The following is a 27,425-nucleotide window of genomic DNA, read 5'->3' as shown; positions in this document are numbered from 1 at the left end:
GTGATGTCTTCAGTGGTTCGTAATAAATAATATGAAAAGGTGGTTAGTAAACATTTATTAGTGCTTTGCCCGTACCACCTTTAATTAACAAAGGTTATTTATTGGCTGAAAAATCAGTTCTTGAACTTTGGTGATTCTACTTAAAGTTGATCTACAGTTGCTGTCTAGCCCAGCACAGCAAAGAGAAATTCATTTTGGTGGCTTTGGCCACTAGTTCAGGGCCCTTTCCCAGTCCCTTCTCTAGCAGTTTGAGCCCAGAAAGCAGAGATAAGAAAATCTTGGGTTTGTTTTTTTGTTTTGTTTTTTTCCTCCTGCAGCCACATCTCTGTATACAATATGAAGTCCTGGAAGCTGCCCAGCTGGCCATAGAATCCTTGGATGGCATTCTGGTAGAAGGTGCCTGCATCAAGGTAGAGTGGCCAGAGAAAGCAAAAAGCATCACCCTTTTGCCTTTATTTATACTGCCCTAGTATATAAAAGCTTAGAGAAAAGCCCTCAAGAGGCCTGAGCAGATGATTTTGTGTTGGGAAGTCTTCGGTCAAGCGCAGCATTCTTCTAGCAGTGACCTAAAACATGACTGCTTTCATTTTTGTCAGACTCAGCCTGGGGCTAAATTGGGGTCCTCCTTGTGTTTTTTTAACACTACCTTAGACCCTGGATGGTTTATTCTGGGTGTTTTTCTGTAGCTGCCCTTTCCTTTAGCTTTCAAAGGGATCAGATGGTGTTCTGAAGTTTCTTAGGCAGATCAACAGCTTCATTGGGGTAGAAGTCAGGGAACTTATTTCCATTGCAGGGTCTTTGTGCAGGGAGGAAAGGGAGAGAGTATGTTTACACAAAAACATTTGTATTTATGTAATTAAGTCTCTACTGTAGTCCTCTGAGGCATTTATCATGCCTCCTTATACAGATAAAGAAACTACAGAATTAAGTTTCTTGCTAGTATATAATAGGCCTAAAGTTTGAAATGGTGACTTTTCTTAAGATTTATTAGTTGAGAGAGCAGGCAGGGAGGAGCAGAGGGTGAGGGTAAGAGTCCCAGGCGGACTCCACATTGAGCGTGGAGCCCAGTGCAGGGCTCTGATCTCACTACCCTAAAATCATGACCTGAGCCAAAACCAAGAGTTAGAGGCTTAATGAACTGTGCCACCAAGGCACCCAAGTGGTGACTTTGTATCACTAATGCCATCTTTCTTGGTTAGGTGCAGAGGCCTGTGACAGAGCTCACCCTTGATTCTAACACTCTTGTGAATGAGCTAGAACAAGATTCTGAGAACCGAGGTACAATATACCTGTCTGGAGTGAGCGAAACCTTCAAAGAACACTTACTGCAACAGTCCAACCTCTTCCTTGGCTTGGAAGCGGTCATCCTGCCTAAAGATCTTAAAAGTGGAAAGCAAAAAAGATACTGTTTCCTGAGTAAGTCTATGCTATGGAATATGACCTTGGGGAAGGAGATTAGGGATGGTGATAACATGAGGTCAGAGAAGGGAAGTGTTCACTAAATAGCCCCACCTGGGATGCTAGATCACATTAACAGCTGATTCTGCCCTCCCTTTGCCCTGGATGGTAACCAGGCTTTGTGGCCCTTAATAACAGGACTATTCTTGCTTTCAGAATTCAAAACTTTTGGCAGTGCCCAGAGGGCCCTCGACATTCTCAAAGGCAAGGACTGGAAGCTGAAAGGCCGACATGCCCTAACCCCCAGGCATCTCCATGCTTGGCTCAGGGGCTTGCCTCCTGAATCAAGAAGGCCCCCAGGGGTTCGTGTCATACCTCCCCCCTCTGAGCAGCAGGCCTTACAGGTGAGTGAGTGAGTGTATCCTCGGGTCAGAGGTAGCGGTCTTGGTTTGCTAGCTCTTGGCATTGGTTGGCCTTCTCGTGTTTATGGAAGCTAGGAGAGTCCAGTTCAAGTGACACTTAAGCCTTTGAATCTTTTTTTTCCCTCCCCTGGCACTAGTTTTATTTCACTCTCTAGCTTCCCAGCCTTTGGACACATTTTTCTTTCTCTAAGAGCTCGTGCTTTTGCCTACTCCATACTTGCTACAGTTAGGCTTTTAATCCTCCAGATGGCTCTCCAAGGGACTCTGAGGGGTTAACATAGGAGGTTAAAGAGCTGGGCAAGTCTTTAGTAATCTAGGGTTTCCCAAAGTATAGTACATACACAAGATGATTTTTAGTGGTCATAGATGGACCTTTCCCCCTACTTATGCCAAGATCTTGTTCTAACACTTGTATAACAATCACATTGAACCGATGACTTCACAGATCTATCTTAGTGAGATGAAGGCAGAAAATTTAAAGAAAAATATTAGGATACACAAGTAAAAGGGTAAAGGTAGAAGGTCAATGGCTGAAGTTTGGGAAACCCTGTTCTCGTCTCATCTCCCACACTTAATAGGTGAGAAATAGACGCCAGAACTAGTTGAGGGATTTGCCCAGGTCACAAAGATACTTAATGACAGGGGCCATTAGTGACGTGGTTCCTCTGTGTCAGGGCCCTGGAAGACCCAATCCATAATGGAGGAAAGAACAACAGTTGTACTCCTAAACTGATCGAAGACCTGGAGATGGTGGGGTGGACAGGGAACCCTGAAGTATGGGCTTTAGCTGCAGATAGAGAATTTAAACAGAGCCTTTTCTGGGACCCCAAGGTCCTAGAACTTGAAGAAAGTTGCAGCCCCTCCAAAGGTGAGCAGAGGATACTCCAGCTGAGTGTCAACATCTGCCTTTGATCCTAGGCTCTGAAGATGGACCACCCAAAGATAGCAGCCTGGCGCTGGGGCCGGAAGATAGGGAAGCTCTACCACAGCCTGGGCCCAGGCACACTCTGCCTCATCTTGCTGCCAGGAACCAAGAGGTAAGGACTAAAGGGTTGTCCCTTCAGGATTCTGGCCTCTAGACTTCAGCTGAGAGAAAGGCCTTTTGGTTGACATTCCAGCACATAAATGAGGACTTAAGGAATCCTCTCTTTATTCTTGGGTATTATATATCCATTATCCATTTTACACATACATATGCTCTTCCATTTAATTAATTAATTAATTAATTAATTAATAATACTTATTAGCCCCTCAGGGAGATAGTTCATCCCAGTTTTAAGCCAGAGGCCTTAGATCCTATAGCCTCTGCAGGACAAAAAGCAGCTGCCTAATCCCCCACTTGAATAAAAACAGTCAAAGAAGGTCTAGGGCAAGGCCCAGACCAGATTATGACCCTTCCCACGTTTCAGGAGCATGGTCCTGCCTTCTGCCAGTCCCAGCGCTATCACATACCTTCTCTGACAACAGGCCAAGCCACTTTCCCTCTGTGGGTCTCAATTTCCCTTTGGTAAAATAAGAGATTTGGAATAGCAGTGAGTTCCAAACCCTTTCAACTGGAAACTCTTTTCTTTAAAAGAAAAATTCCTGTTAAATCCTAAAGCATAAAGATAGGCAATTCTGGAATGAGTGGGTAGATGAACATGTACTGGATGATGTCTGCATTCTAGCCACTGGACCAAGTGTTTTACAACATACATGGCTTTGAAGGACTCTTGATGGTAGATTGCCTTTATTACCTGGTTCTGTCACTCAGCTTGTTGAACAATCAAGAGCTTGATTCTTTTTAAAAAGTGGACAGAACAATTAGACCTGCATCAGTACCTAGTTTAGGTACATAAGCTGTTTTGAAGGATTAAATGAGAATGCACATAAAGTACTTTATAAAATAAAGCCTGGTACCTGGTGAATGATCTGTATGATATATGAAGAAAGCATAAGGAAATGATCTGTATATTTTAGCTATTATTAGATAGTCCTCACAAAAGCCCCATGAGATAGTAACTTACGTATTTAATAGTTTTTTAGTTGAAAAAATGAAAGCCCACTTTGAGGTCATTCACCCTAGATTGAGATATGCCTCCCATCTGTTAAATGGCAGAGCTGACTTGATTCCAGGACTCTAGGACTTGTCAGTGTTCTTTCCATTGAGCCATTTTCAGTTGGCAGCTTTTGTTCAACTGCCTTACCTGCCTGTGCCCCACCCCATACACATACCCAAAAAAACTTACCACCTCTTACCTATGAGTTTGTAACCATTCTTTTAAACCCTGCGGATTAGTGACCTATCTTCACCCCATTTGTTTGCAGCACTCACGGATCATTCTCTGGCCTAGGACTGATGGGAATAAAAGATGAAGAAGAAAGCACCATGCCAAACATGTGTTCATGAGTCTGCCCATCATTTTCCATGTGCCATTAGCTCTCACGGGCAGTGGCAGAGAATGTGGTCAGGCTGCAGCCTCTCTATCCAGCACACAGCTTTTGTGGAAATGGTGTACCACTTAAGAAGTTCGGTCCATTTATATGGCATGTATAAATTTTCAATAAATGCCTAAAATTTGAGCATTCTCATCTTAAGACAGGGTGAGAAGGAAACCAGTTTGTGCTTTGTGTCAGTGGACTTACACATCTGTAGTAGGTGCTCATTCCATGGTAACACTCCTATTAAATGGTATATGGAGGTAAGGAAACTAAGGAGGAGGGACTTTGCTGTGGAGAAAAACCAGCCATTATCAGGTTATCTATGAAGCAAATTTCTGTAAGGCAAACTTTTCTCATTAACAGCTCTTATAAAATTGAAGGGAGAAAGGCTGAAATGAAAATCTGGCAGCTGCACAGACACAGGAGAGTGGAAGACTGCTTTTTACCAACAGTGGAAGCACCCTCTCGGTTCCGTTTGTTGGGGTGCTTCCTTCCCTTGAGTGAGATTGCAATGTCACCTTTCACCAGTAGGTGCCTCCACCCTATCAGATCTCCCCTTTAGAACTGAAAGCTTCAATTTCAGCGAAAGCTACTGCTCTGCTTTTTTATCAACTTTCAAAATATTAACATTCTGTGTTGGGAAAGATATGGGTACAGGTACACACAACTCCAAAACAGATTTATCTGCCCTCTGGAAAAGATGAACTAATCCAGATACAGTACGTATACCAAAAAACCCTTGTAAATTACTCCATACATTGGGATCCAGCAATTCCACTTCTGTAGTAACATACTATAGTACAGTCGCACACAAACATACATAGAGGAGCTACTACAGGGTGAGCACAACCAAATTCTTGTTGGCCATTTTAAAAAAATTATGTGCGTATAAATAAAATTTCTAGTAAAAAGAGATCTGCAAGAAGTGGCAGTTGACCTCTGGATACAGACAGATGCTGAATCCTAGCTTTCCTGCATATTGTGTGAACTTGTAAGTAACATTTCTGTGGTTGGAACAGTAATGGTACATACCTCATAGCATTGTTGTGAAGATGTGATTATACATTCCCAGTATATGTTGTAGGAAATATAGAGGGTTATAGAATAGTAGAAAAAGATATGCATAGGCTTGGAACAAAACCTGGAAGGTTGTCTGTCAAATGTGGTAGGGCTGGAAAATTACTAAATTGTTTTGGCAAATTGTGTTACCAAATTGTTTTTGGCTGTTTTGGTTTTAAATCACCATATATTGCTTTTATAACTAGAATACTTAAAATTAATTTTTCAAGATTGGGCATTTGAGGCAGTGTTTAATCATTTAACTTCTATAGGAGACAGCCCTATATAAAAGCTGGGAACCAGGAGCCAGAACTGAAGAGCTTGATTTAGGATCAAGACACTGCAACTTGAAGCTCCCTTGTAAAGTGGAAAGTTGCCCAGGTATACATACAGTGAAGGCCCTGACATTATCTTGAAACTGACATTGTTGCTGGATTCTTTTCCTACCCACAGCTGAGCTCCAACGCTCTAAGAGCTTAGCTGCTGTTTACTTCTTGAGACTCCAGTCCGGAGACAAAATAAGATCTGCCTTTGAATATGGGCTGGCACTTCAGCTCTGCTTCTGGGTAAGCCACTTACTCTCATCTGAGTATATTTTCACAGCTTATAAAATGAGAAAAAAAGTATATTTTTAAGGATTACTGTGAAAATTCAAAGATCCAGCTTGTGGAAAAATGACAGAATAGTGGGCTATGTGACTTTCCCTCTCTGAGCCTTGTTACCTCACTTATAAAATGGGGACATTAGTACCGACTCCATGAGGTTGTTACGATGATTAAATTAGGGAAAAACCCACATTAAGTGTTCAGTAAGTGACATTTACTGCGGAGCATCTTCCAAGTGCAGGATCACACAACAAATTTAGGCTCCATGTGCCAAGAACACCTTTACTCCTAGGAATAGCCAAGGCCATTTCCTTCTCCTAGATGGGAGGTTTCCCAGTGGGCCCCCAAGTCCAGAACTCTACAGAGATGGGCCCAACCATAAGGTCTCTGAGGCCTCAGTCTGCACACACTGTTCTTTCAGCTGATGCTCCCACCTTTTGGAAGCCAAAGCTGCCAACTTGGCCTCTTGCAAAATACACATTCCATTCATAAGTGCGTTTGTGCATTTTTCCTCCCACACCCTTCTAGGCAGCCAAGGCAGCTGCTAGAGAAGCAGCTCATTTGGGGGAGAAAAGCAATTCGCAAGGGTTTTTGCACAACTCCTCATTGAAGCTTTGAACATATTACTCCAGTTTTCTGACCTCCTTGCCCATAATGGAATGGTTTAGGTCACTCAGCCATGTTTGTTTTCATTTCCTTTTCCCCCCCTTTTGTAAATAACTTCTTCCCTATTATAAAGAAAACCAATCAATGGAAACTTTAAAAACCCAGAAAAGGTAAAATTGCTTCTAATGCTACCACTCAGGGTCAACAACTGCCACTATTTCAGTCTTTTTTCTTTTTACATCATTCAAAAGCAGTTTTTAATAGCTGCATAATATTCCAACATGTTGTGTGCCATAATTTCTAAAATAGTCCCCTGTTGTTGACAGTGAAGTTGCCCCCAATTATATCCTTGCATAATATCCTTGATAAATATTTATCCTTGATAAATATTTGTCAAGGAAAAATTCCTAGAAGTGAAATTGAGCTAAAGCGTATGAACACTTAAGGTTGTTCTAACTTCACAGAAGTTTTTTACTGTGTTAGCTAGCATGGACATGTTCCAAATCTTTGCTAATTTGCTTAAGTTAAATCTATTTATGTAATAGAAAGTTTTTTAAAATTTCTATTTATTTGAATATCCTATAGATTGGCATGTATTTTTTTCAGAAGCTTTTTGGCCAACTGTTTTTCTTTAAGGTTTCCTTCTGGATTAAGTATAGTGTCCATCTGTTGATTACTGCAAATATGTTTTCTAGTTTTTTATTTTAAGGTAGTTTTAGAAGTCTTGTGATTTCTTCTATTTGCTCTTATACTTAGAAAGTCTTGACTGATCCCAAGATCAATTTAATAGCCACTGGCAAGTGTATATGGTTTTGCAGGGTGGGGGGGGGGGGCTTGTTTTTTAAGTAGGCTGTATGCCCAGCATGGAGCCCAGCAAGGGGCTTGAACTCACAACTATGCGAAGGAGACCTGAGCTAAGATCAAGTGGCATGCTTAACTGGGCAAGCCACCCAGGCACCCCTATGTTTTTTTTAAAATAATGTAATTTTTACACTTACACCTTTATTCCTACTCGAATTCATTTTGGCATACAGCAACTTCTCCCCCAAGTATTTATATTTTTACCTGTTTATCTATCTTTACTTACCCAGTCAAAGAGAATTTGTCCTTTACTATGTAAGTCCATGTATATAAGAGCCCGAGTGTTTTCTTCTGTCTTGTCTTACACTAGGTACCATACCATTTTGTAGCTCTTTATTTTAATATACTAGCAAGTTCGGCAGCACCACCCCACATAAAGGGCCATGGAGAGTCTCCATCAGCATGGATTATAAAACACTAGTCAGACGCCTTGCTCTTGATTGCATTGCTGCCATATTCTAGTAGGACTTTTTCAGCACCCCTAAGGCAAGAGAATCAAGGTTGGAACATTACATAGGAAGAACATTAAGCCCAGAGAAGAGTGTCATGGCTTTCGTAAGACAGGGCCTCCTGAAAAAGTCACAACAAAGGAGAGGAAATGGAAAGGTTAGGCTGGCTCTTACCTCTGCTTCCCCAAGACTAACTAGGTCACAAGCCAGAGCTAAAATGGGACTTCCAGAGCCAACCCAGCCATGCGCTTTTGGCAACTGAATTTGAGGAAAAAGAAGGTAAAGTTCAGAAGGTAACTCTTCTGAACTTCTCTGGACCCTCAGGACTACCTTCTTAAACTTTTTTTGATAGAAAAAGTCCATTCTACATGCAGTGAAGTTCATTTCTGGTGTGAAGACATTGCTTGCCCCTCATCTAATCAGAAATTGGATTTTAGCCATATATAATCTGTACAACACCATATTAACACCTTGAATAACTCCAGGCTCTATATAAGAACCCAAATCAGTATCTTTCACTTTCTAATTCCCCAAAACTCTATTGGTTAAAGCCCTGGCTGGGCTCAAGTCAGAAAGGCCCTAGACCAGAAGACACAAGCCCAAGAGCCAACTGGGGAACAAGTACCTGTTTTGGAGACAGACCTTTTAAGTGAGGGAAAAAAGGTAACCTCCCTCCACCCCCACCCCATTTCCTTCCAGCCTCCATCTGATGCTAACCCTGGTAATAAGAGAAAAGGAAAAAAAACCCAGTTCATTGAGGAAACCTTTTTTAACCTTCTCCCTAGCTAAAGTATGTAGCCATGACTCCCAAGTCCTTTCCAACTGAAAGGAAAAATAAAAGCACATCTAGTCCCACCACTGTACTTACTTATTTTTAGGAGGTACCAACATGAGGCTGGAAATCTTTGGGAAGGTCATTAGGGCCTCCATCAAAGAAGTGAGTAAGATGGCTGGCCAATAGCTTTCCTGAATACAAACAATAACAAGACAGAAAATACAATGAAAGGAAGCTACGGGTCATAACTGGTCTACCATCATCAGACTTCTAGGATATAAGAGCCAAATAGAGCCATCGGGGACCGTGTTAGTCGAAGCAACCCCATCCCCCAACTCCACCCCCAATTTGGCACAGAGAGAAATTCAGCCCCCAGGAGGGGCAGTGACCTGAAAGGTCCTGTTACCATGCCAACCCCCATCTCTTCCTCTCTGGATTCCTTGCATTACTCACCTGGTATCCTTTAGGAAACCTTAAACTTACGTGATTTAGGTGCTTTTTAAAGACTTAAATCCTAACTCTCTGATGGAATTCTCTTGATTTTACAGATGAGTATAAGGAAACTTGGAATTTCACTAACTTGCCAAAGGTCACACAGCAGTGGCACTTGACAGTTTCAGCTTGTCTCCTTTGCCTTAATCACTGCCAGCCTGATAGATGTAGGAGCCATCCATTAGCACAGTGCTCAAATTCACTTTTTGTTCCTCATGGGAATCCACATCAGTTGCTACCATAAGACTATTTAGGTAGTGGCCCTCTGAGGACTCATTTGCTTTTTGCCTACGAGTATCAGGACCCCAAAGGCCATTAAGCTGGTAAGTGGGAAGTCAACATCCATGTTTGAAGTCTGAGGATCCTGTACCATCTGGATTATTTTCCAAAGCAAAGGAACTGCTATCCAATATCATGTTGGAAGAGGCTCCCGATGGGTAAATCTCGCCCCAGAATAAAGTCACTGGTTTGGTTTTTTGTGGGGGTATTTTTCTCTCAGAATTGTCAATAGTCAAGTAAACAAATTTATTAAATCCAACAGCAGGTAACTTTCCAAATAAAAAAAAACATCAAAAGAAAAATGTAGACAAAGACAGAAGTGTGTGTAACAAGTTAATAAAAATATTCAAGGGGCCATTTGGAGAGTGCAACAGTGCAGAGAATACAAACAAAAGTATTGACCTTTGCCAACAAGTTTGTACATCCTCAAGAAACAGACACACTGGTCACAAACCAAGAGGAATCCACAAAGGTGGAGGGTCACATGAGTAGCAGACTCATCACCTCAGTTAAGGCAGGGTATCTGTAGGACCAATTCATCCAAGTCCCATTTGCCTATTGTTTCAAGTCCCCCCCCCCTTGGAAACCTAGAATCATATTCATTAGTGCAACAGGTAAGAACCAATTAATTACAGACTCAGGGCTGAGGACCAGAGTCAGAGGGAAGACACTTATCCAGGAATAAAAGGGGTGGGGGTGGGGAGAGACACAGCATCTGCTGAATGGCTTCCTTTGGCAATATCCAAGAGTATGTCATAGTAAATAGTAAAAAGGGAAGGTAGGTGGTGGAAGAAGGTATCTATGAAAGCAGGCTTCGTTTCCAAGAGGAGTAGGGAGGATGTGGGGCCCCAGCACCTGAATCAGAAGCAGAACTTGATGGTTACTCAAAGCTATTTGAATCATCTTGGCTTCTGCAACCACTGCTCAAGCATAACTCTCAATAAGGAAAAACACCTCCAGATCCTCATTAAAACCCAGCCCCCAGTCCAGGTTAAACTGGATGTATGCTATAATTACAGCTAACCATAGAAATAATAAACTCTTTTGAAAGGGGGTAGGTGGGAACCCACTCTAGGATTCAGCAACAGATTATGGAGGAGGAGGATCAATAAGATAGGTCCTCAAATGAGACCCAATTAACACACGTTAATAACTTTAATAGTCTTTCAGCTGCTTAAACAAGTTACTGCTAGAGTCCCAGCAAAGGAAGACCTTTGTCAGTTACCAGTATTTTTCAAGTCCCTCCAAGGGAAGACCTTTGTCAGTTACCAAGATGTTCAAGTATCACTAAGCAAACATTAAGAGACACAAGAAAAACAGCAAAGCAGGCAGCTGAAACAAACCTAGCAGCAGCTTCTCTCCAGCCTTTGTAATGGTATAATTGGGCTTCCCTACACTCAAGACTTCTTTTTAAATGTGGCAAACCAGTCCTAAATATAGATGTTTTGGTTTTCAAACTTTTAGACCCAAGTCCTTATCCCCGTAACTTCCCACCGTTGTTTAATGCAGTTTGGCATAGTTTAGCATTTGAGGCCGTCACATGAACTATGGAGTTCCACACCCTGCAGGTTCCAGCACTGAGGACTGAATTTTGGCACGAGTCTCTGGGAGATCAGAACTGTATCAACGATGAACTAATAAATACTCTGTGGCTTAATCCCTTCTTCCTTTCCAAGAAGGCTAGTTTGTGCCTTCCTTAGGGAAGTTTAATATTGAAAACACTGCCTTGTACATGACATTTCCAGTTGGATTACTTTGGGCCTCTGGGCTTGGGTTAAATTTGGATCCTTACCCAGCTCTAATTTTTCTTACCAGAAGACTAGATAGGGGGTCTTGGACCCAACTGGCACAACTTGGACCACAACTGGCACAGATAAGGGAAACTATTGAGGCATCCAGCTAAAGCACAGCAAAGTGTCATTACAGGGATCGGGTTAATGATACATTCAAATATGGCAGGAATGGGGGAAAAGCATTTCAATGAAGCAACACTTCATCTCATACAGCTTTCTAATCCCTAAAACATCATAAACTCAAAGCCATTTGCCAAAATCCAAGGATTTCCCAATCCATATTCAATTTCTTAGAGTCACCTTCAGGTAATTTGCTATTTTCAAAATGGCGTCCACATCCTGCCCCTCTTCACACCACCCTGATGTTACACTGTTAAAGTGAAGAGCGTGCTGGCTTACCTGAGGGGCATGCATCTGGCATCTTCTGCACAATTACGGCTCATTCATTAAACAGCAAACCTATTTCTAGGTTAAAAGGAATAGGGGCCTTTCATTTCTCGATAGTGTGACTACAAAACCCTACACAAACCCCACCTTCAATCCCTTTGAAAAAAAACTGCTTTTCCTGTGGTCAAGTCAGACATTGGCCCCAGCCACTACAGAAGCTTGGAAACCATTGCATCAGGAATGCCAACCTGTATAGAACCTGTAAGTCCTTCCCTAACTGCTCCCTCTTCTGGTTTTTCAACTACATTTCTGTAACAGATCATTAAAATATAACCAAAAATAATTTAATGGCTCTTTTTGTGGGGGATGGGGAGGCTGAACAGTTAACAAAATCCACCCACTCTAGCACACCTAATGCATGGATGGAATGGCACCTTGTAGGCCGGGGAAGGAATCCAGTTCCTCCAGAGTCCTCAGGACCCTCGGTGCCAAGCCCTTTTGTGCACTTCTCTCCGTATACCCTTGTAATCTAAGAAGAGAACCTTAACCTGACTAGATGCAGCCTGCCTTTTCCCTTTTTCAACCTCTACCCAGTCTACAAGCAAGAAAAACTGGGGGTTGCAGGACTGGCTAGATGAGAAGGCAGTATAGTATCTTTAAGACTTCAGTCTGGGGACCCTGACTACAGTTGAGCCCACAGAACCTGCTGGGGCCCCTAGAAACTCCATTTATGGGGCACCTGGGTGGCTCAGTGGGTTAAGCCTCTGCCTTCGGCTCAGGTCATGATCTCAGGATTCTGGGATTGAGCCCCGCATCGGGCTCTCTGCTCAGCAGGGAGCCTGCTTCCCCTCTCTCTCTCTGCCTGGTTCTCTGCCTACTTGTGATCTCTCTCTCTGTATCAAATAAATAAATAAAATATTAAAAAAAAAAAAAAAGAAACTCTATTTATATAAGGAACTTGTGTCAGGCTAGAACAAAGCCAGATATCTGGACTGGGAACCTCTTCAGCTTTCCAGCAGTACTGCTAACTTGCTGTGGCTGATTTTAAAAGTTTCCCTTCTGCCCCTCTAGAGGGGGCAACTGCCAGGTTTAGGATCTTCAAAAAAAAAAAAAAAGAAAAGAAAAAGAAATCAAACCAACCATTTCCTATGTCAATGTCAATCTTGGAAAAACATCGACTGCATAAACTCCCTAAGTAATCGTCTTTGGAAAGATGGGAGCCTAGAGCCATAAGCTTCCTAATAAAGGAATTCAAAATAAGCAATTCCTGCCCAGGCTGAGAAACATATACCTAGGAGGCAGATGGAAGCAGTTAGAGAAGAAACTCCAACAAATGTTTAATAGACAAACTCTCATTACCTCAAAAGTATAAATATTTTGTAAGTTTTTATTTAAAAGATTCCCTTTTCAATCTGTTCCCAAGTGTTGGGAGCTGAACTGTACAAGTTCCTGCCACCCACCTTTCCAGTACAGTTTTTTGAGGACATGTTTTTTTAATGGAAAAACAACCAGAGGACCCTCTACTGAAACCAGGTAGGACCAGAGTCAGCTCCTGTGTGGCAGTTTGGCCAAAGCTGGCCTTATGGAGCAAGCACGTGGAGGAGTCTGGGCAACTGGGCCTCCCTCTTGTGAGGAAAAGGCTGAGAAAATTCATCCTCTCTTTAGTGAGGATGGTCCAAATTCAGATTCAAAAACCTCCATTTATGATGTTCCCTGGCACTCTTCTTATGCATTATATATTGAAGGCAGCTCCCTCTTTTATGGCCAGTTTTAGCAGGCAAAGAAACAAAGGAATATAGATACATATATGTGTATATATATATTTTATATAGGTAAAATATATACATATCTTATATATGTATATATACATATTTGGGGGTAGGGGAAGGAGAGAAGGGTCATGTAAACCTAAACAGTCATCACATTACCCCAAATGAGCCTGACATTAACAAAGAAGATAATAAATAACTCCTGGGGGTTAAGTGACAACGTGGGTGCAGCAAGAAGGGAAAGGGCACACGTTTAACTATTAAATACACTTCTGTATTTGTTTGGCAGAGTTCAGGCCAGCCCCAGGCATCTGCACTTGCCAGACAAGTAAGCTGATGATACTCAAAAAAACTTAAAAAAAAAAAAAAAAAATTCAAGCAGAGCTCCATACCACAGTTTTCCTTCAAGTCAGTTGGCCGGCAGGCACAGTTTTCCGACCACCAGGAACAGAAACTTTGGCTCCAAGGCAAATGAAAAAAAAAAAAAGGGTATTTTCACTTACAACATGAAAATACAGAAAATTCATCGAAAAAAGAAAACTATCAAAGTCTACTTCCAGCAAAACTGAGGTAGCACTGCTTTCTCTGCATTCAATGCTTAAGTGGTTCTCAGTACTATGTGTTCTAAAAAAAAAAAAAAAAACCAAAAAAAAAAACTGCTCACTTGACTGACAGGTGCAGCATGTTGATGGATAAACTCAACATGAAATGCAATAGGTCAAAGAAGGAATGAGCAAGAAGTAAAGAAAAAAGGGTTTCGGATAAATTAGCTTAAAAGGGGGTTGTCACCAGACTACAAATGCTCTTGGCTGGCCTTGGCTCTCCAAGAGCTTTAAATTGCCTGGGAATTAATGCAATATGGTTAACAGTTAACACTGCTATTCAATTCTGTGTAAATCTTTTAAAATAATTATTACAACCTAAATTCAATCATGTAAACAGCACTACACACAGTACAGACCTGCCCTGAAAAACAGAATATGCAAAACTGAGATCTGGCACTGTATCATCTTGTAATGTTAATTCAACCTAACCGTCCCATTCCCCCCTCCCTGCTCTATAACCCTCCCCCACAAAGAAATCTAATTTGTGCAAGAAATGGCAGGCTTATTCTATCTGAAGGCTTCAAAAAAAAAAAAATACACAACATGTAGCCAGGTTCAAATATTTTGGGGAACACCCCCCAAAAGAAATAACCAAAATAACCAAAAAGTGAAGAAAGTGCCTAAAACATGATACAGCATTTTAGAGCCCTTTCAGATACAAGGCAGAGAAAGGTGTAAAGTAGAAAATATCTGGATCTTCAGTAATTTCCAGAAAGGTCCAATTCCTCGGTTGGCTGCAGGGCAGCAGGCAGATCCTTGCTGCTGCTGCTGCTCCTGGGATAGAGCCACTAAGTCTGCTCCCCGGGACACAAGCCCTCGGGCCCTGAGCTGAGTGCACCTCTCCCTTCCCCTTCTCTTTTCCTTCGCTCCATTTCCCACTCCACAAAGGTATCAAAGAGACTTGGCCAGGCCTCGTCTTCGCTGTAGTTGCTGAGGTCAGGACCAATCACCTGAGTGAAGTTAAGGAACATGTTCCAGGTGTCCCGGGAGATGCCCTTGATCCCCGAGGGGTTCTCAGTTAGGAAGTTTAGCCACTGGTCCAATACTGGAGGATTGTTCTGGGTAAAGACTAGTTTCCACAGGGCAATGGCTATTTCCCGATGCAGTGACCGCTGCCCTTCTTCAGAGTCCAGACCGAACTGAAATGTAAACCGGTAGAGATCCTTAAATTTATCCTCTTGTTTGGCTTCCGTTAAGAGGCTAGGGAACCGTGCACAGATCCCATCAATGCTGTCTGCACTTATTGCTTTGCAGCCATCAAAAAACTCCTTCCTGCAACAGGAAGGAGGGGGCACAATTAATGTTTATAAACAGTAGCATCTGCTGAGAAGCAACATAGCAAAGTAAGAGCATGGCTTGGAGGCTGGATGACCCGGCTTTGAATTCCAACTCCTCCACTAATTAGTCCTATTTCGTCATCTGTCAAATGGTGAGAATACCACCTTACTTCATAGGGTTTTGGTGAGGACTAAAAATATGTGTCAACTGCTTCTAACCGTGTCTGGCACATGGTAGGCAGCTGACGGTGTTTGGTTCATTCACTTATTCATCCTTCCAAAGCGAAACCCCAGTCCGCCGCTCGATGCCCTATCTCCTATTCTGCAACAGTGATTAAGCTGCAGACTCCCCTCTCAGGCGGGGGAGTCTTCCTGCTTTCCTTTTGATTCTCTATGGTTGCTTGTTTTTGGAATGTTTTTGGTGACTGCCAAGAGAGATCTTTAGAGCCAAAGATTCTGGATAAACCTGCCTAACTCTGCTCCAGAGATCAAAGTTCTGTTATTAAAAAACGAAAACTGCATATGTATTTTTAACATCTACATAATACTTTCAGGTTACAACCTGGTCTCTCACTGATGATCATCTCAGAGACTGCTGTTTCAGCTGAAGACACAAGGCATCCGAAGTCTGCCGGGCAACCTACCTTGGGGGGCAGGGCTCAAAGTCAATTCTTATTTATAACCCAGTGCTCTGCAAATCATACGCTGGGTGACCTTGCCACTCCCTCCCCACAAACCACCTCTACAGGGACGCGTGGCCACAGCAATGTGCACAACTACTGTGCTCACCGAGGCCAACTGTCCTGGCTGACACAGACGCCGGCCGAGGGCCATGCGTCCAGAGCCAGAAGGGGCAAGGAGCTCAGTGCACTGATGGAGGCGGCTCCCCAAAGGCGCTCCCCAGCCCGGCATTCACAGTGCCTGGCACACGAGAGGTGTACAATAAATATCCAGTGGTTGAGGGAGTGAGGGAATGAACAAGCCAAACGGTGGAAGAAAGATTAAAGGTCCCAAAAGGGCAGCGGGGCTGGGCAGCAGTGTGGGGCCCAGGGCGTCACATGGGCTACTCCTTAACCTCAGGCAAAGACGGTCCCTGCCTGTTCCTCTGGGGCTGCACCAGCTTTAGAGAAACGGGTCAAAAAAAAGAACGACTTACCCCAAAGCCTAAGCAGCCAACCCCGTTCTCCCCCAGCTGGGCCCCGCTGCCCAAAAGTGCACTTGTCCTCCTCGGCTCACCTGGTGACATGAAGTTTTTGTGACTAACCTGGTGAATTTGCACATGGTAGCGGCCTGGAACTTCCAAGCCAAGAGCAGCACTCGAAATTCCGTGGGGTCAACACATAAGTCATTGCAAAAGCGCTCCATGCCTTCCTCCAAAATTGCATCCTCCCGCTCGTCCTTGTAGCGCCTGAACAATTCTTCCAGCCTCTGCAGGGAAGACTCCTCGGCATTGGACTTGGGCTCCCTCCCAGCATCTCCAGAGGACGTTGGCAACTGGCAGGGCTCGGTGGCAGCCTCTGCCTTCTTGGTCCCATTGACAAGGATATCCCCACCTGGCTTGCCACAGGCTGGCGGCTGTTCCTCGCGGTGGCCTGCGCTCCGCCTGCTGTGTGACTTGCTGCCAGGGTCACGGTCTCCGTTCTTGCTGCCCAGGGTGGATGAGGGATTCTTGCACTTGGTGACACACTGGCCCATGGTGCTGATGGCCTGGCCCCTAGAGTGGCCCCCTCTGGATCAGATGCCCTCGCTGCCACTGGCCCATGTGCCTCAACATGCCATCAGCCAGAGGAGCCAGCCAACCTAGAAAAAAAATACAAAGCAGTTACCACTGGACAGGGAGACGGGCATTCGCAAACTCCATTCCCTTCCCCTGCAGGGACTGCAGCCTGGGGCACCATTCTATGTCCGTGAGCCAAGCCTGAACCAGGGGAGAGACCCAGAGCTCTTCGCCATCCCCCCCCACCCCCCTGCAAGCTCCAGACCTTCACACTGGAAATGCAGGGCTAGGACACGTATGGAGAACCAATAAGAAAATCCCTAAAACTCTTAAGGTAACATAGGCTACAAAGAGGTTGATTCATGTGCAGAATGCATCAAGGAAGACTACGGTTTTGCCAGAAATATTCCAGAGGAAATCTGTCTTGCCAACTTGCCAGAAGAAAGCTATTTGGTCCTGGGTTAAGCCAGAAGGTGTAAATAAAAAGTTCATCTTCTAGTCTCTCATGTCAAAACCCTCTGAGTTTCTTTTTAAGTAGGATGAGTAGGGAGAAAAGGGCCCAAAGAGGAGGTAAAGGATTTGTAGCGTCAGGACTACAAGCAGGGTCCTAGCCCCACAGCAAACTAAAATTTGTCTCTGATCTCTCCCGATTCCTTTCTCGGGCTCCCCCCACGGTAGGTGAAATGCCCTTTCTCCACCCTTCCTCTGCCCACCCAGAGGAGCCAAACACCAGCCACAGTTCCCGGGCCTCCCGTGTCTTATTCTCCCCCTACCGGTCCTCTGGGAGGCTGCATGAAGAGTACAAGCCAAGGTCACACTAAACAGCAAGGTCCTACAAGGCTGCAAACTCAGTCCTCCAAGGGAGTGTCTCCACCTTAAAAGAGGGGCTGATTTATCCAAATGTCTCTAAATGGTAGAGTAATTGCTAGATAAAAAAAGAAATCTGCACTGATATATTACAAACTCATCATGGTGGTTTATTTATTACCTATGCTATTTAAAAGTGTTTCTAAAAGAATTGCTAGAGATTTCCTGGCCAGGGGTGAGGTGATATCTCTGCTAACTCTGTCTTCTCAGGACTCTTTTTTTTTTTTTTTTTTACAGAGAGAGGGAGAGATCACAAGTAGGCAGAGAGGGAGGCATAGAAAGAGGGGGAAGCAGGCTCCCTGCTGAGCAGAGAGCACGATACGGGGCTCGATCCCAGGACCTTGGGATCATGACCTGAACCGAAGGCAGTTGCTTAACCCACTGAGCCACCCAGGCGCCCCAGGACTCTTCTTAACTTCAACCACTCGCGAGAAGATCCAGCGACAACTTAGTAGGAAAAGTCTACCTGCAGCGGCCAAACTCACAATGTTAATGAACTTTAGACCAGGAGCCAAAAGTACAGCAGGTTAACGGGCACCAAAATCAAGGTCAGTCCCATGCCTCTCCAGCTCTAGGAAGAAGCATTCATGGCCCTTCATGATCCAAATTCAAAGCCTTTAGGAGACAGGCAGTGGGGCAGAGGATGCTTTTTACAGAGGATGGACCTTTCAACTTTAGTTAAAGAGCTTTCATTTCCTCCAAATGGTGCCTGGATAAATTTGGGGTTATCTTCAAAAGGAATCCTATGGGTAAATTCTGAGTGTAGCAGTTTAAAATGACGACCAAAATCATTCTTATAACTTATCGGAAACTCATGGTTATCAGGGTGTATCCTATTCTTCACCCTCAAAGAGAAGGAATGACAGAGAGACATGCCCATACATGCCCTCTAAAGATCTGCAATTTCACTTAGACTTAAAAAAAAAAAAGAAAGAAACACACACACAAAAACCACTGAAACCTGAAAGGGTTTTTTGGTGTGGAAAGACAGATCCAAGTATGTTTTCTTGTCTTTTTATGCTTTAACAGTATAGGGAATAAACCTTAACCACAACCTATTAAAATTTAAAAGGCAAGGGGTTAATTCTTGGAAGACCAGCATACAAGGAAAGCAACTGTTCGAGCTGAAGTATCTCAAAACAAAAAGGACTATACCATGTGGAAGGTCTGGTTTCCAGATTTGTGTTTCTAAAGACTACAGTGCTAAAAGAAACAAAAGGCCCAAACTTACACAAACCCCACATGCTCACAGACTGGCAATTCTAATTCCCAGGCACGCTGACTCACCAGGGTTTGCTGCTCAGCTCCTGCTGGGGAGGGAGGCCCAGGTACCTGGCAGGGTAAGAGGATTTCCTGGCCTCCATCTGACCCACCTACCCCAGGCCATGTACCTCCACCCCCACAGGACAGATGCTTCACTGAACCAGCTTCCTCCAAATCCCGGCGCCAAGGCCTTCAGGTAGGGACAGAACAGATGGGCCTCCCAAAGAGGCCCTAATCCCATTTACCCCAACGGCCCTCCACATAAGAGCATCTCTGATGACCTGACACAGCAGAACCTGAAGGCTTTTAACATGCCCAGCAGATGAGAAAAAGGAGGGGAAAATCAATTTGAACAGATGATCAATCAGCAAGTACCAGAAGGTCAGATCTCTTTCTTCCATTCTGGTCCCTATCTGTGAAAGGCCCCCACGCTGGGTGAGTGTTTGAGGGAAGTGATGATCTCAAGCCAGAAGAAAACATTTTCAGACCTGGTGGGGACTGTGGGGACTACAGCCCCGGTTATCCAAGGGCCTCCCTTCTGCGCTACCTCGTTCCCCGGGAGAACAGCTGTGCCCCCAGCGCCTTCCCCAGGCTCAGTCTCACACAAGCCCAGTGCCCCAGGCTGACAGCACTTCAAGTGTTTTAAAGCTGAAAGTCTCCCTGGGCTTGATAGCTGATGGCTAACAGCTAATAATGGCAGTTATCAATTATTGAATACTTGATACCATGTCGGGCACTACGCTTCTAAGCATTTTATGGACTTCAAACTCCTATATCCTCACCACAACCCCATTTAAAGACAGGGAAACTGAGGCACAAAGTAACTCATCCAACATCACACAATGTCTGTCTTGAGACACACACCTTTAGCACTAGGCTAGACTGCCGAGTATACCTCCCATCAGAGAACTGAGGGAAAGCCCACCAACACATGGGTCCTGAGCTCTGAAGTCACGACAGTGATCCTGGAAGAGCAAGTTTTACCACCCGCTACTGGAAAGAGAACGCACTGTCCATGCCCGGTGTTCAGGAAGAGCGTCCTACCCACTGCCCTCTCCCAGAGAGCCCTGCCACCGAGATTCAGGCAGTGATGATGCCCTTGGACTCAGCCTCGCCAAAGATGCCCTAAAGCAGTGCTGTTTCGGTCAATCGGCATGGTTAAAAGCTGCAGCTTGGAAATCAAAGCTCAACTCTGCCAGTGATTATGGCTGACCCTGATCAAAACCTGTATCTGCTCAACCCACAAAATGCTATCTGCCTCACAGAGCTGTTGAAAGGATTCCGTCAGTAGGGGCACCTGGGTGGCCCAGTCCTTAAGCATCTGCCTTCAGCTCAGGTCCTGGAACCAAGACCCACGGGCTCCCTGCTTCGTGGGAAGCCTGTTCTCCCTCTCCCACCCCCACTGCTTGTGTTCCCTTTCTCACAGTCTCTCTAAAACAAAATCTTTTTTTTTTTTTTAAAGATTCCATCAGGAAATGCAGATAAAGGGTACTTGCCACACAATGCCTCCTGGCCCCCACCAACAATGGAGGACAGCCATCAGTCATTATTATTACCAGCCAAGCTCTTTTTTTTTTTTTTTTAAAGATTTTATTTATTTATTTGACAGAGAGAAATCACAAGTAGATGGAGAGGCAGGCAGAGAGAGAGAGAGGGAAGCAGGCTCCCTGCCGAGCAGAGAGCCCGATGCGGGACTCGATCCCAGGACCCTGAGATCATGACCTGAGCCGAAGGCAGTGGCTTAACCCACTGAGCCACCCAGGCGCCCCACCAGCCAAGCTCTTAAACTACAACACTGACCTTGCTCAAATGCACCACTGCCCAAAAGCACGCAAGCTCGGGTTCTCCATAGGGTAAGACTTCCTTATGATTAATACTGAGTAAAATCAAGCTGGGTATTTGCTTTGTTCTAGGGACACCTTGAACCCAGTAGTTACCCCCGTCCCTAACCTGGGGCAAGCTTCCAGCTAGTAGTCCCAAACTCCTTTCCCTTTTCTACGTGGTCCTAGCTCTTGTAGATTTGAAAAAGAATTTCTAGGGCGCCTCGGTGGCTCAGTGGGTTAAAGCCTCTGCCTTCGGCTCAGGCCATCATCCCAGGGTCCTGTGATAGAGCCCCACATCGGGCTCTCTGCTCAGTAGGGAGCCTGCTTCCCCCTCTCTCTCTGCCTGCCTCTCTGCCTACTTGTGATCTCTATCAAATAAATAAATAAAATCTTTAAAAAAAAAAAAAAAGAAAAGAAAATCATGTATACCACTTTAACGGAACTGCCTTTCCAGCTGGTCATCTCAGCTGCCTCTCTGAAGCAGACAGCCTCGGCACCACCTGGGCGCCCCAAAAGCCAAATTTTACCAGCAACAGAGCACCATTATTAAGGAATACCACTCTGTATTTAGTAGTACATTACAACCACTATACCCAAATGCTCCGTGCAATAGAAAAGAACAGCAAGGCCAAGGAGCTATTCAGGAAGGGAGAAAACAGGGTCAGAGTAATTAAGAGGAGGAGCTCTTGGAGCAGACAAACCTGGATGAGAATCATGGTGATGCCACCAACATGTGACTGTCAGCCTTCACTTTAAAACAGGGCGGGTGGACCTCAAGATAACGTAAATGAGATAATCCACGTGAGATGCTCTGCCCACAGAAAGGACTCACTAAGTGTTAACCTTTATCATAGCTGCTGCTGTTACCGCCAAGTCGGTGACAGAATCAAGCCTCTGTGCTCCTAGATCAGTGCTCTTTCCATTGGCCAGGGCAGCTCTTGGGGGGTGGGGGCAGCCCTGGTTGCAGGACTCCCCAAGTACGCAAGGCAGCTCCTTGTCTCCCTGTCCTCACAAGGACTCTGCTCTCCTGCTTCTGCTAAGGGGCATAGAAGAGTTCAATGGAGTCAGGGGCAGGGAGAAAGGAAAGGAAGAAGAATAAAGAAAACACACATACACACACCCCGGGAAACCTAGGTCTAGGCACATTTAGAGAGTTCTGGGGTTTACCCGAAAGATCGATGACAGTAACTCTGCTCAGTTTATGCTGGATCAGGATCAGCCTCCAGCTTTTCTCCTTCAATCTCGGCTCCAAATGCTTCTGTCCCCCACCCTCTCTGCACATCAGCCCCAGCCCCCCACCACCCCGCACCGTGCTGTGCCAACCCTAGCTGCTACTCTTGGGGATGGGCTTGGCTGCCTGCCTGGACCCAGGCCTGGAGCTGGCACGGCCGGGCCTGGGGCAATCCCAGAGGCCGTGGTCCCTGTGGATGCTCTGGCTCCAAAGAAGGATCTGGAGCTGATCTATCTCGTGGGCGGTTCCATGAAGCGAGACGCAGACAAGTCCCTGGGTCTCCTGGGCTTACTGTCTACTGCTGAGACAGGTTATGGAAGAGAAGGACCACGAAGGGCTACACCACACAAGGACCCAGGTGACTGGAGACAGGAAAAGGAGAGGCGGGTGAACTGGTGTCATGGAAAGAAAGGTGGAGGGGCTGCCGGAGGGGAAGTGATACGTCCGGAACATGGGGCGGCTTGCTTCCCATGCATCATCGCCTTCGACCTCACAACCACCTAGCCTGTCAGACCTTTCGCAGATGAGGAAACCAAATTTTCTTAACTATGAAGCAGGCTGACTAGGAGATAAAACCAGCCTGTCAGACTCCAAAGTCTGCCCTGTGGGAAAGTTTCAGAGAAGTGCCTTTTGTTTGGTCTTTAAATGACTGGAAACACCAAATGGAAAGGAAAGAGTCAAAGAGCCAATCTGGTTGGTCCTGCGGGAAGCTGATTTAAAACATTCAGTACGAGCAGGATCTTTTAGATTACACCTATGTACGGGGGGTGGGGGTGGGGGGGGTGGGGAACACTCACGTTAACTGTCACACTTAACCCACTGCAACCAATGGTATGAGGCAGATATTATGTAAACTTTTTACAGAGAGGAGAACTGAAGAGAGGTTAAGGAATTTGGCCTGAAGTCCCACAGCCAGTCTACAAAGGAAAAATTCTGGATTAACATCCAGGCCATTTGATTCTAACTCCCCCATTCTTCCTCGCTAGCCTCACTACTATTCTCTGCTATGACATGTCCCAAAGACACACACTTCTCCTAAGAGATGACAATGGCCCAAGATGAAAAGGTACACCAGGAACACTTAAACATGCCAGAGATACAGAATCAACTCCCAGGTTTGGTCCTGGTCTGGCACCTCTATGCAGTGTGGGCCCTTGAACAAGTCACTTAACCTCTCCTTAACCTCGAGTCTGTGTGACCCCAACATTAAAGTGAGGGGTCTAGTCCTTCCGACTTTAATGTTCTGGGACTCCCTTCACTTTTTTGCATCGAACAAGGCTAAAGTCCTAAATGTGCAAGCCTTCTAAGGACTGGCACGTTGCCTGCTCACGGAACGGCTCTCATACGTCTTGCCCAAGCCTATCAGACCCGAGAGAAAATGAGACCAGAAGTCCAAAAGGAGGAGAGAGAAAGCAGGGGCTACTCTAGTCTGAACAAGGTGTCAAAGGTTACACTGTTTTTGCAGGCCTGCCTCTCCTTAATCATCCTAGTTTGATCTCTGCAGGGTCAGCAAGAGGCCCTGGCATATGGAAAACAGACCAGAGCGAGCTGGCTCGCTGCTGCCACTGGTCAGGTCAGGAAGCCTGCTCAGGAATGTGCCCTGGCCGCTGATGGGGAGCCTGTAAAAACAGGAGGCCAACACTGGCACCAAGCATCAGTGTCAGCAAGGCATTTGCGATCTACTTGGAGACTTCCTGGAGAGAAGGGACCCCATCTCATTCACCCAGCCCATTTTGCTCCCATCTAGTGTCTACTCAGAATCAAAAAACCACTGGCAAATACTGGTGTTTCTGCAGAAAGGCAGTAAGAAACCACTTTCCAACTTTCGTCTGAACAGTCTGTAGAGCTAGCCGGGTGCATGTTTTTATTTCTTACTATATATGCCAGACACCCAAAGGCCAGAGAACATGAGCACATGAATTCGTCAGATGGCTTTTCTCCAGCTGCCAGGGGTTAATGTGCCGTCCGTCCCGTCCTGACAGAGGCCACCCCATCTGAAAGTCTCCAAACAAGACCACAAGAGCCCCCTGAGCCCACCTGGCAACTAGAAATGCTGAATGGCCTGAGAAAAAGATAGGGAATGGGCGGTGGCCGTTTGTAAACTACTTCCTAGAAAGTAAAGTTACAGAAGTAACAAAGAGGTAAGACTGAGGGAGTACTCGAAATGCAGAGTCGCCTGCTGTCACTTGGAACTTGGGACTTACAAGATCACCTTTGGAGATTAGGTCTCTTACCCAGAGCTGCTTGGGAGGGAAAGCCGTTCCCTCTGCCAAAGCAAACGAGACCCGTCTGCTGCTATTTTCATGCTTTTAAAAGACTTTTTGTCCTAAAATGTACTACAGCAGCAAGCTCAGGCAGCAGTTCCAGTTTGGGTTGGGTAGGAACGCATGACTTTCTACATCAACAAATCTCAAAAGCACAAGAGAAAAGAAAAGAGGGATGCAGGGGCAGTGGGGGGTTGGGGTAGGGGATAACTTTTTTTTTGAGAATAACTTTTTTTTTTTTAAGAAAATAAATCAACTGGTTTTATTTCTGTAAAATAATCTTAGGTCACGTGGCTAAGACCAGCCTGCTTTCCACAGAGTAATTTTCTTTTCTTTTTAAAGTGTTCTTACTGTTTCTCACCTTGTACACTTCAAACAGACTGGAGCAAGAGCATATATCCAGTTGGAGGACGGGGCTGATGTGGGCTGGCTAGAACCAATACTACTTGCCAAATCCAACCAAGCCAACACACGCATGTACTTTATAGTTTCCAAATACCAAATAATGAGGCATTTTTGGTCTCTGAGCTCCAGGAATGAGCCATGTTTAATCCCACATGACTCAAAATAACCAAAAAAGGGCCGTATCATTTGGAATTTGGAATTCCACACTTGGAATCTTTTTTTTTTTTTTTTTTCTGCTGTCACTACTGACCAGGACAGGTCAGGCTACCCATTTATGTGCAAAGCAGGCATCATTAAGGGGCACCGGACTGCTAGGTTGACTATTCTTTTTGTTTCTGCTTGAGCTTTTTCAAGTTCCTTCCTTAGGAGGCTTAGGAGCCGAGCGCTGTCCTGGATCTGTGCTCCGTGGTAGCAGAATAAAAAGGGCAAGCCTGCTGCATTCTTCATCTCTGCTTTTATGCTTACTGCTTGTCTTCTTTCTTAAGAAACAGCCGCCTTAGGCCCTGCTAAAGGTAAACCACGGATGAGGCACTGATTGCTGGCTTCCAGTTGGCAGATGGGTACCAGCCCCCTAGAGGCTTACCTGACTGCAGAGGATTAGTCCTCAAACACCCAATTACCACATCAACTGTTCACTTTTCAATCTCCTTCTGAGCAATTCAGAACTCAGGAGTCACAAAGTGACTGGAAAATAGTTTAACTGGAGATAAGCTTTGGGTTTTTGCCCCTTAGTAAAAGAAAGGCAAGAAAGGAAACTGAAATGAGTAGAGAGATGAGGAAGGAACCCAATACAAAGACGATAAATGGCTGCATCCAAATGTCTTAAAGGGGCACCAGAATTACCACAAATGTATGGATGTGGTTTCTAGAGCCATACTTCCTCTAAGAAGGCCTCAGGTTCATCATGTGGTAACTAATCAATCTCTTAAATGTTTGCTAATTCTTCAAAAAAAAAAAAAAAAAAAGGAAGAAAGAAAAGAAAAGAAATCCAAATCCATTAAGGCCACATTTTTTTTTTTTTAAAGATTTTATTTATTTTATTTGACAGACAGAGATTACAAGTGGGCAGAGAGGCAGACAGAGAGAGAGGGGAGGAAGCAGGCTCCCTGCTGAGCAAAGAGCCCGATGCGGGGCTCGATCCCAGGACCCTGGGATCATGACCTGAGCTGAAGGCAGAGGCTTTAACCCACTGAGCCACCCAGGTGCCCCCATTAAGGCCACATTAATCAGGTTTTTCCTAGAGGCCCATGATGGAAACTAACTGCTAATGCACAGTAGACGGGAAGAGGGAGAAAAGAGCTGTATAATAAAAGAATATCTGTTTCAACCACATCAGTAAACTGATCAGAGAAGTAAGGCCACTAAGTCTTTCTCTCCTGCTGCCAAATTCAAAAGTATTACATAGTTACTCTGTAAAGTTTAGAAAACACAGAAAAGCATAAAAAGGCCCCCAGTATCCCACCTCTTACAATTAATATTTCAGTATATCCCTCTTAGTCTTTTATATGAGCACATATGGACTGCACATGTAAAATACATGCATGTCCACATGTGTTTGGAACTTTCAAACAAAAGTGGGGTCATACTGTACAATCTACTTTGCAATCTTTTCCACTGAACATTTTTTTAAAATATAAAGCTTTTCCTCTCATAAAATTCTTCTAAAGAACAGCAATTCTGGGGCACCTGGATGGCTCAGTCAGTTAAGAGTCTGCCTCCAGCTCAGGTCATGATCTCAGGGTCCTGGGATCAGGCTCCCTGCTTAGCAGGGAGCCTGCTTCTCCCTCTCCCTCTGCCTGCCACTCACCAGGCTTGTGCTCCCTCAGTCAAATAAATAAATAAAATCTTTAAAAAAAAAAAAAAACATATTTAATATTCAGATAGATCTTCCACTGAATGGAGGTACCATACTCAATCTGGTCAATTTAGTCTCTTATTGTTGGACATTTAGCTGCTTCCAGTAGTTCCCTATTATAAACATTACTCTGATAAAACAGCATGCACTTAAAACTCAGCACACTTATAATTCTTACTTGAGAATAAAACCCTCTAGTGAAACCAACAGATCAAAGAATAGGCAAAAAAATTCTGTGTGTGTGTGTGTGTGTGTGTGTGTGTGTGTGTATGTATGTATGTGTGTGTATATATATATATATATATATATATATATATATATATATATAAAAAATCCAATCTGAATTCCAAAGAAGATCAACTTGTACAACGTACCAGGAGTGTATATTTCTCCCAACATCATCTTGTGATATTTGCCAACTAATTCAACTTCTTGCCAAAAGCACATTAAGACATTGTGTTTAAGGGAAAATACCAAACCACCTAAAGAGAAACAGGTAAAAATAGATCACTGGCTTCACTGTAAATCACATCACAAAGGCTGACAAGAGCCAATGATTCTGGCTTCAAGGATTCCAAGTTGGTGTCGTTACATAAAAAGGGTAGGGGGAGAAAAAGATTAGTCATAGGACACCTTTTAATTATATTTAAATTTCCCAATTATTCTTTCAAAAGAAAATCAACCTGTCCCCACCCCCATCAAAAAGCAGTAGTAGTAGCAGAAGCAGCCACTGCTGCTACCATCACCCATCTTAAGGCCTCATAATTTAGCATCAGGGGTAGAAGGATCTGGCCCATCGAAC

At 44.5% G+C, this 27,425-nt stretch overlaps 2 protein-coding genes across 7 annotated transcripts in view; one reads left to right on the top strand and one right to left on the bottom strand.

The window, feature by feature from the left end:
- The window catches only part of REXO5 (RNA exonuclease 5), a 32,448-nt gene extending 28,030 nt beyond the window's left edge, over positions 1–4,418 (top strand). The window contains 6 exon segments of the mRNA XM_059416060.1: positions 318–410; positions 1,200–1,416; positions 1,615–1,802; positions 2,739–2,857; positions 4,128–4,193; positions 4,195–4,418. Coding sequence (XP_059272043.1) covers positions 318–410; positions 1,200–1,416; positions 1,615–1,802; positions 2,739–2,857; positions 4,128–4,193; positions 4,195–4,375 — 864 coding nt within the window. The 3' untranslated portion in view covers positions 4,376–4,418.
- Positions 4,419–12,914: 8,496 nt separating this feature from the next.
- Positions 12,915–27,425, bottom strand: part of DCUN1D3 (defective in cullin neddylation 1 domain containing 3) — a 36,471-nt gene continuing 21,960 nt past the window's right edge. For all 6 annotated transcript variants that reach the window (XM_059415170.1, XM_059415168.1, XM_059415169.1 and 3 more), the window contains exons 2-3: positions 16,463–16,998; positions 12,915–15,193 (exon numbers count right to left, since the gene is read on the bottom strand). In XM_059415170.1, the coding sequence (XP_059271153.1) occupies positions 14,710–15,193; positions 16,463–16,893 (915 nt within the window). In that variant the 5' untranslated portion in view covers positions 16,894–16,998 and the 3' untranslated portion in view covers positions 12,915–14,709. The remainder of the gene's footprint in view (positions 15,194–16,462; positions 16,999–27,425) is intronic.

Source organism: Mustela nigripes, chromosome 11 (genome assembly GCF_022355385.1).
Source record: "Mustela nigripes isolate SB6536 chromosome 11, MUSNIG.SB6536, whole genome shotgun sequence".
NCBI lineage: Eukaryota > Metazoa > Chordata > Mammalia > Carnivora > Mustelidae > Mustela > Mustela nigripes.
Note: the sequence above shows the minus strand (reverse complement) of the source record. Positions and strands in the feature narration are given on the sequence as shown.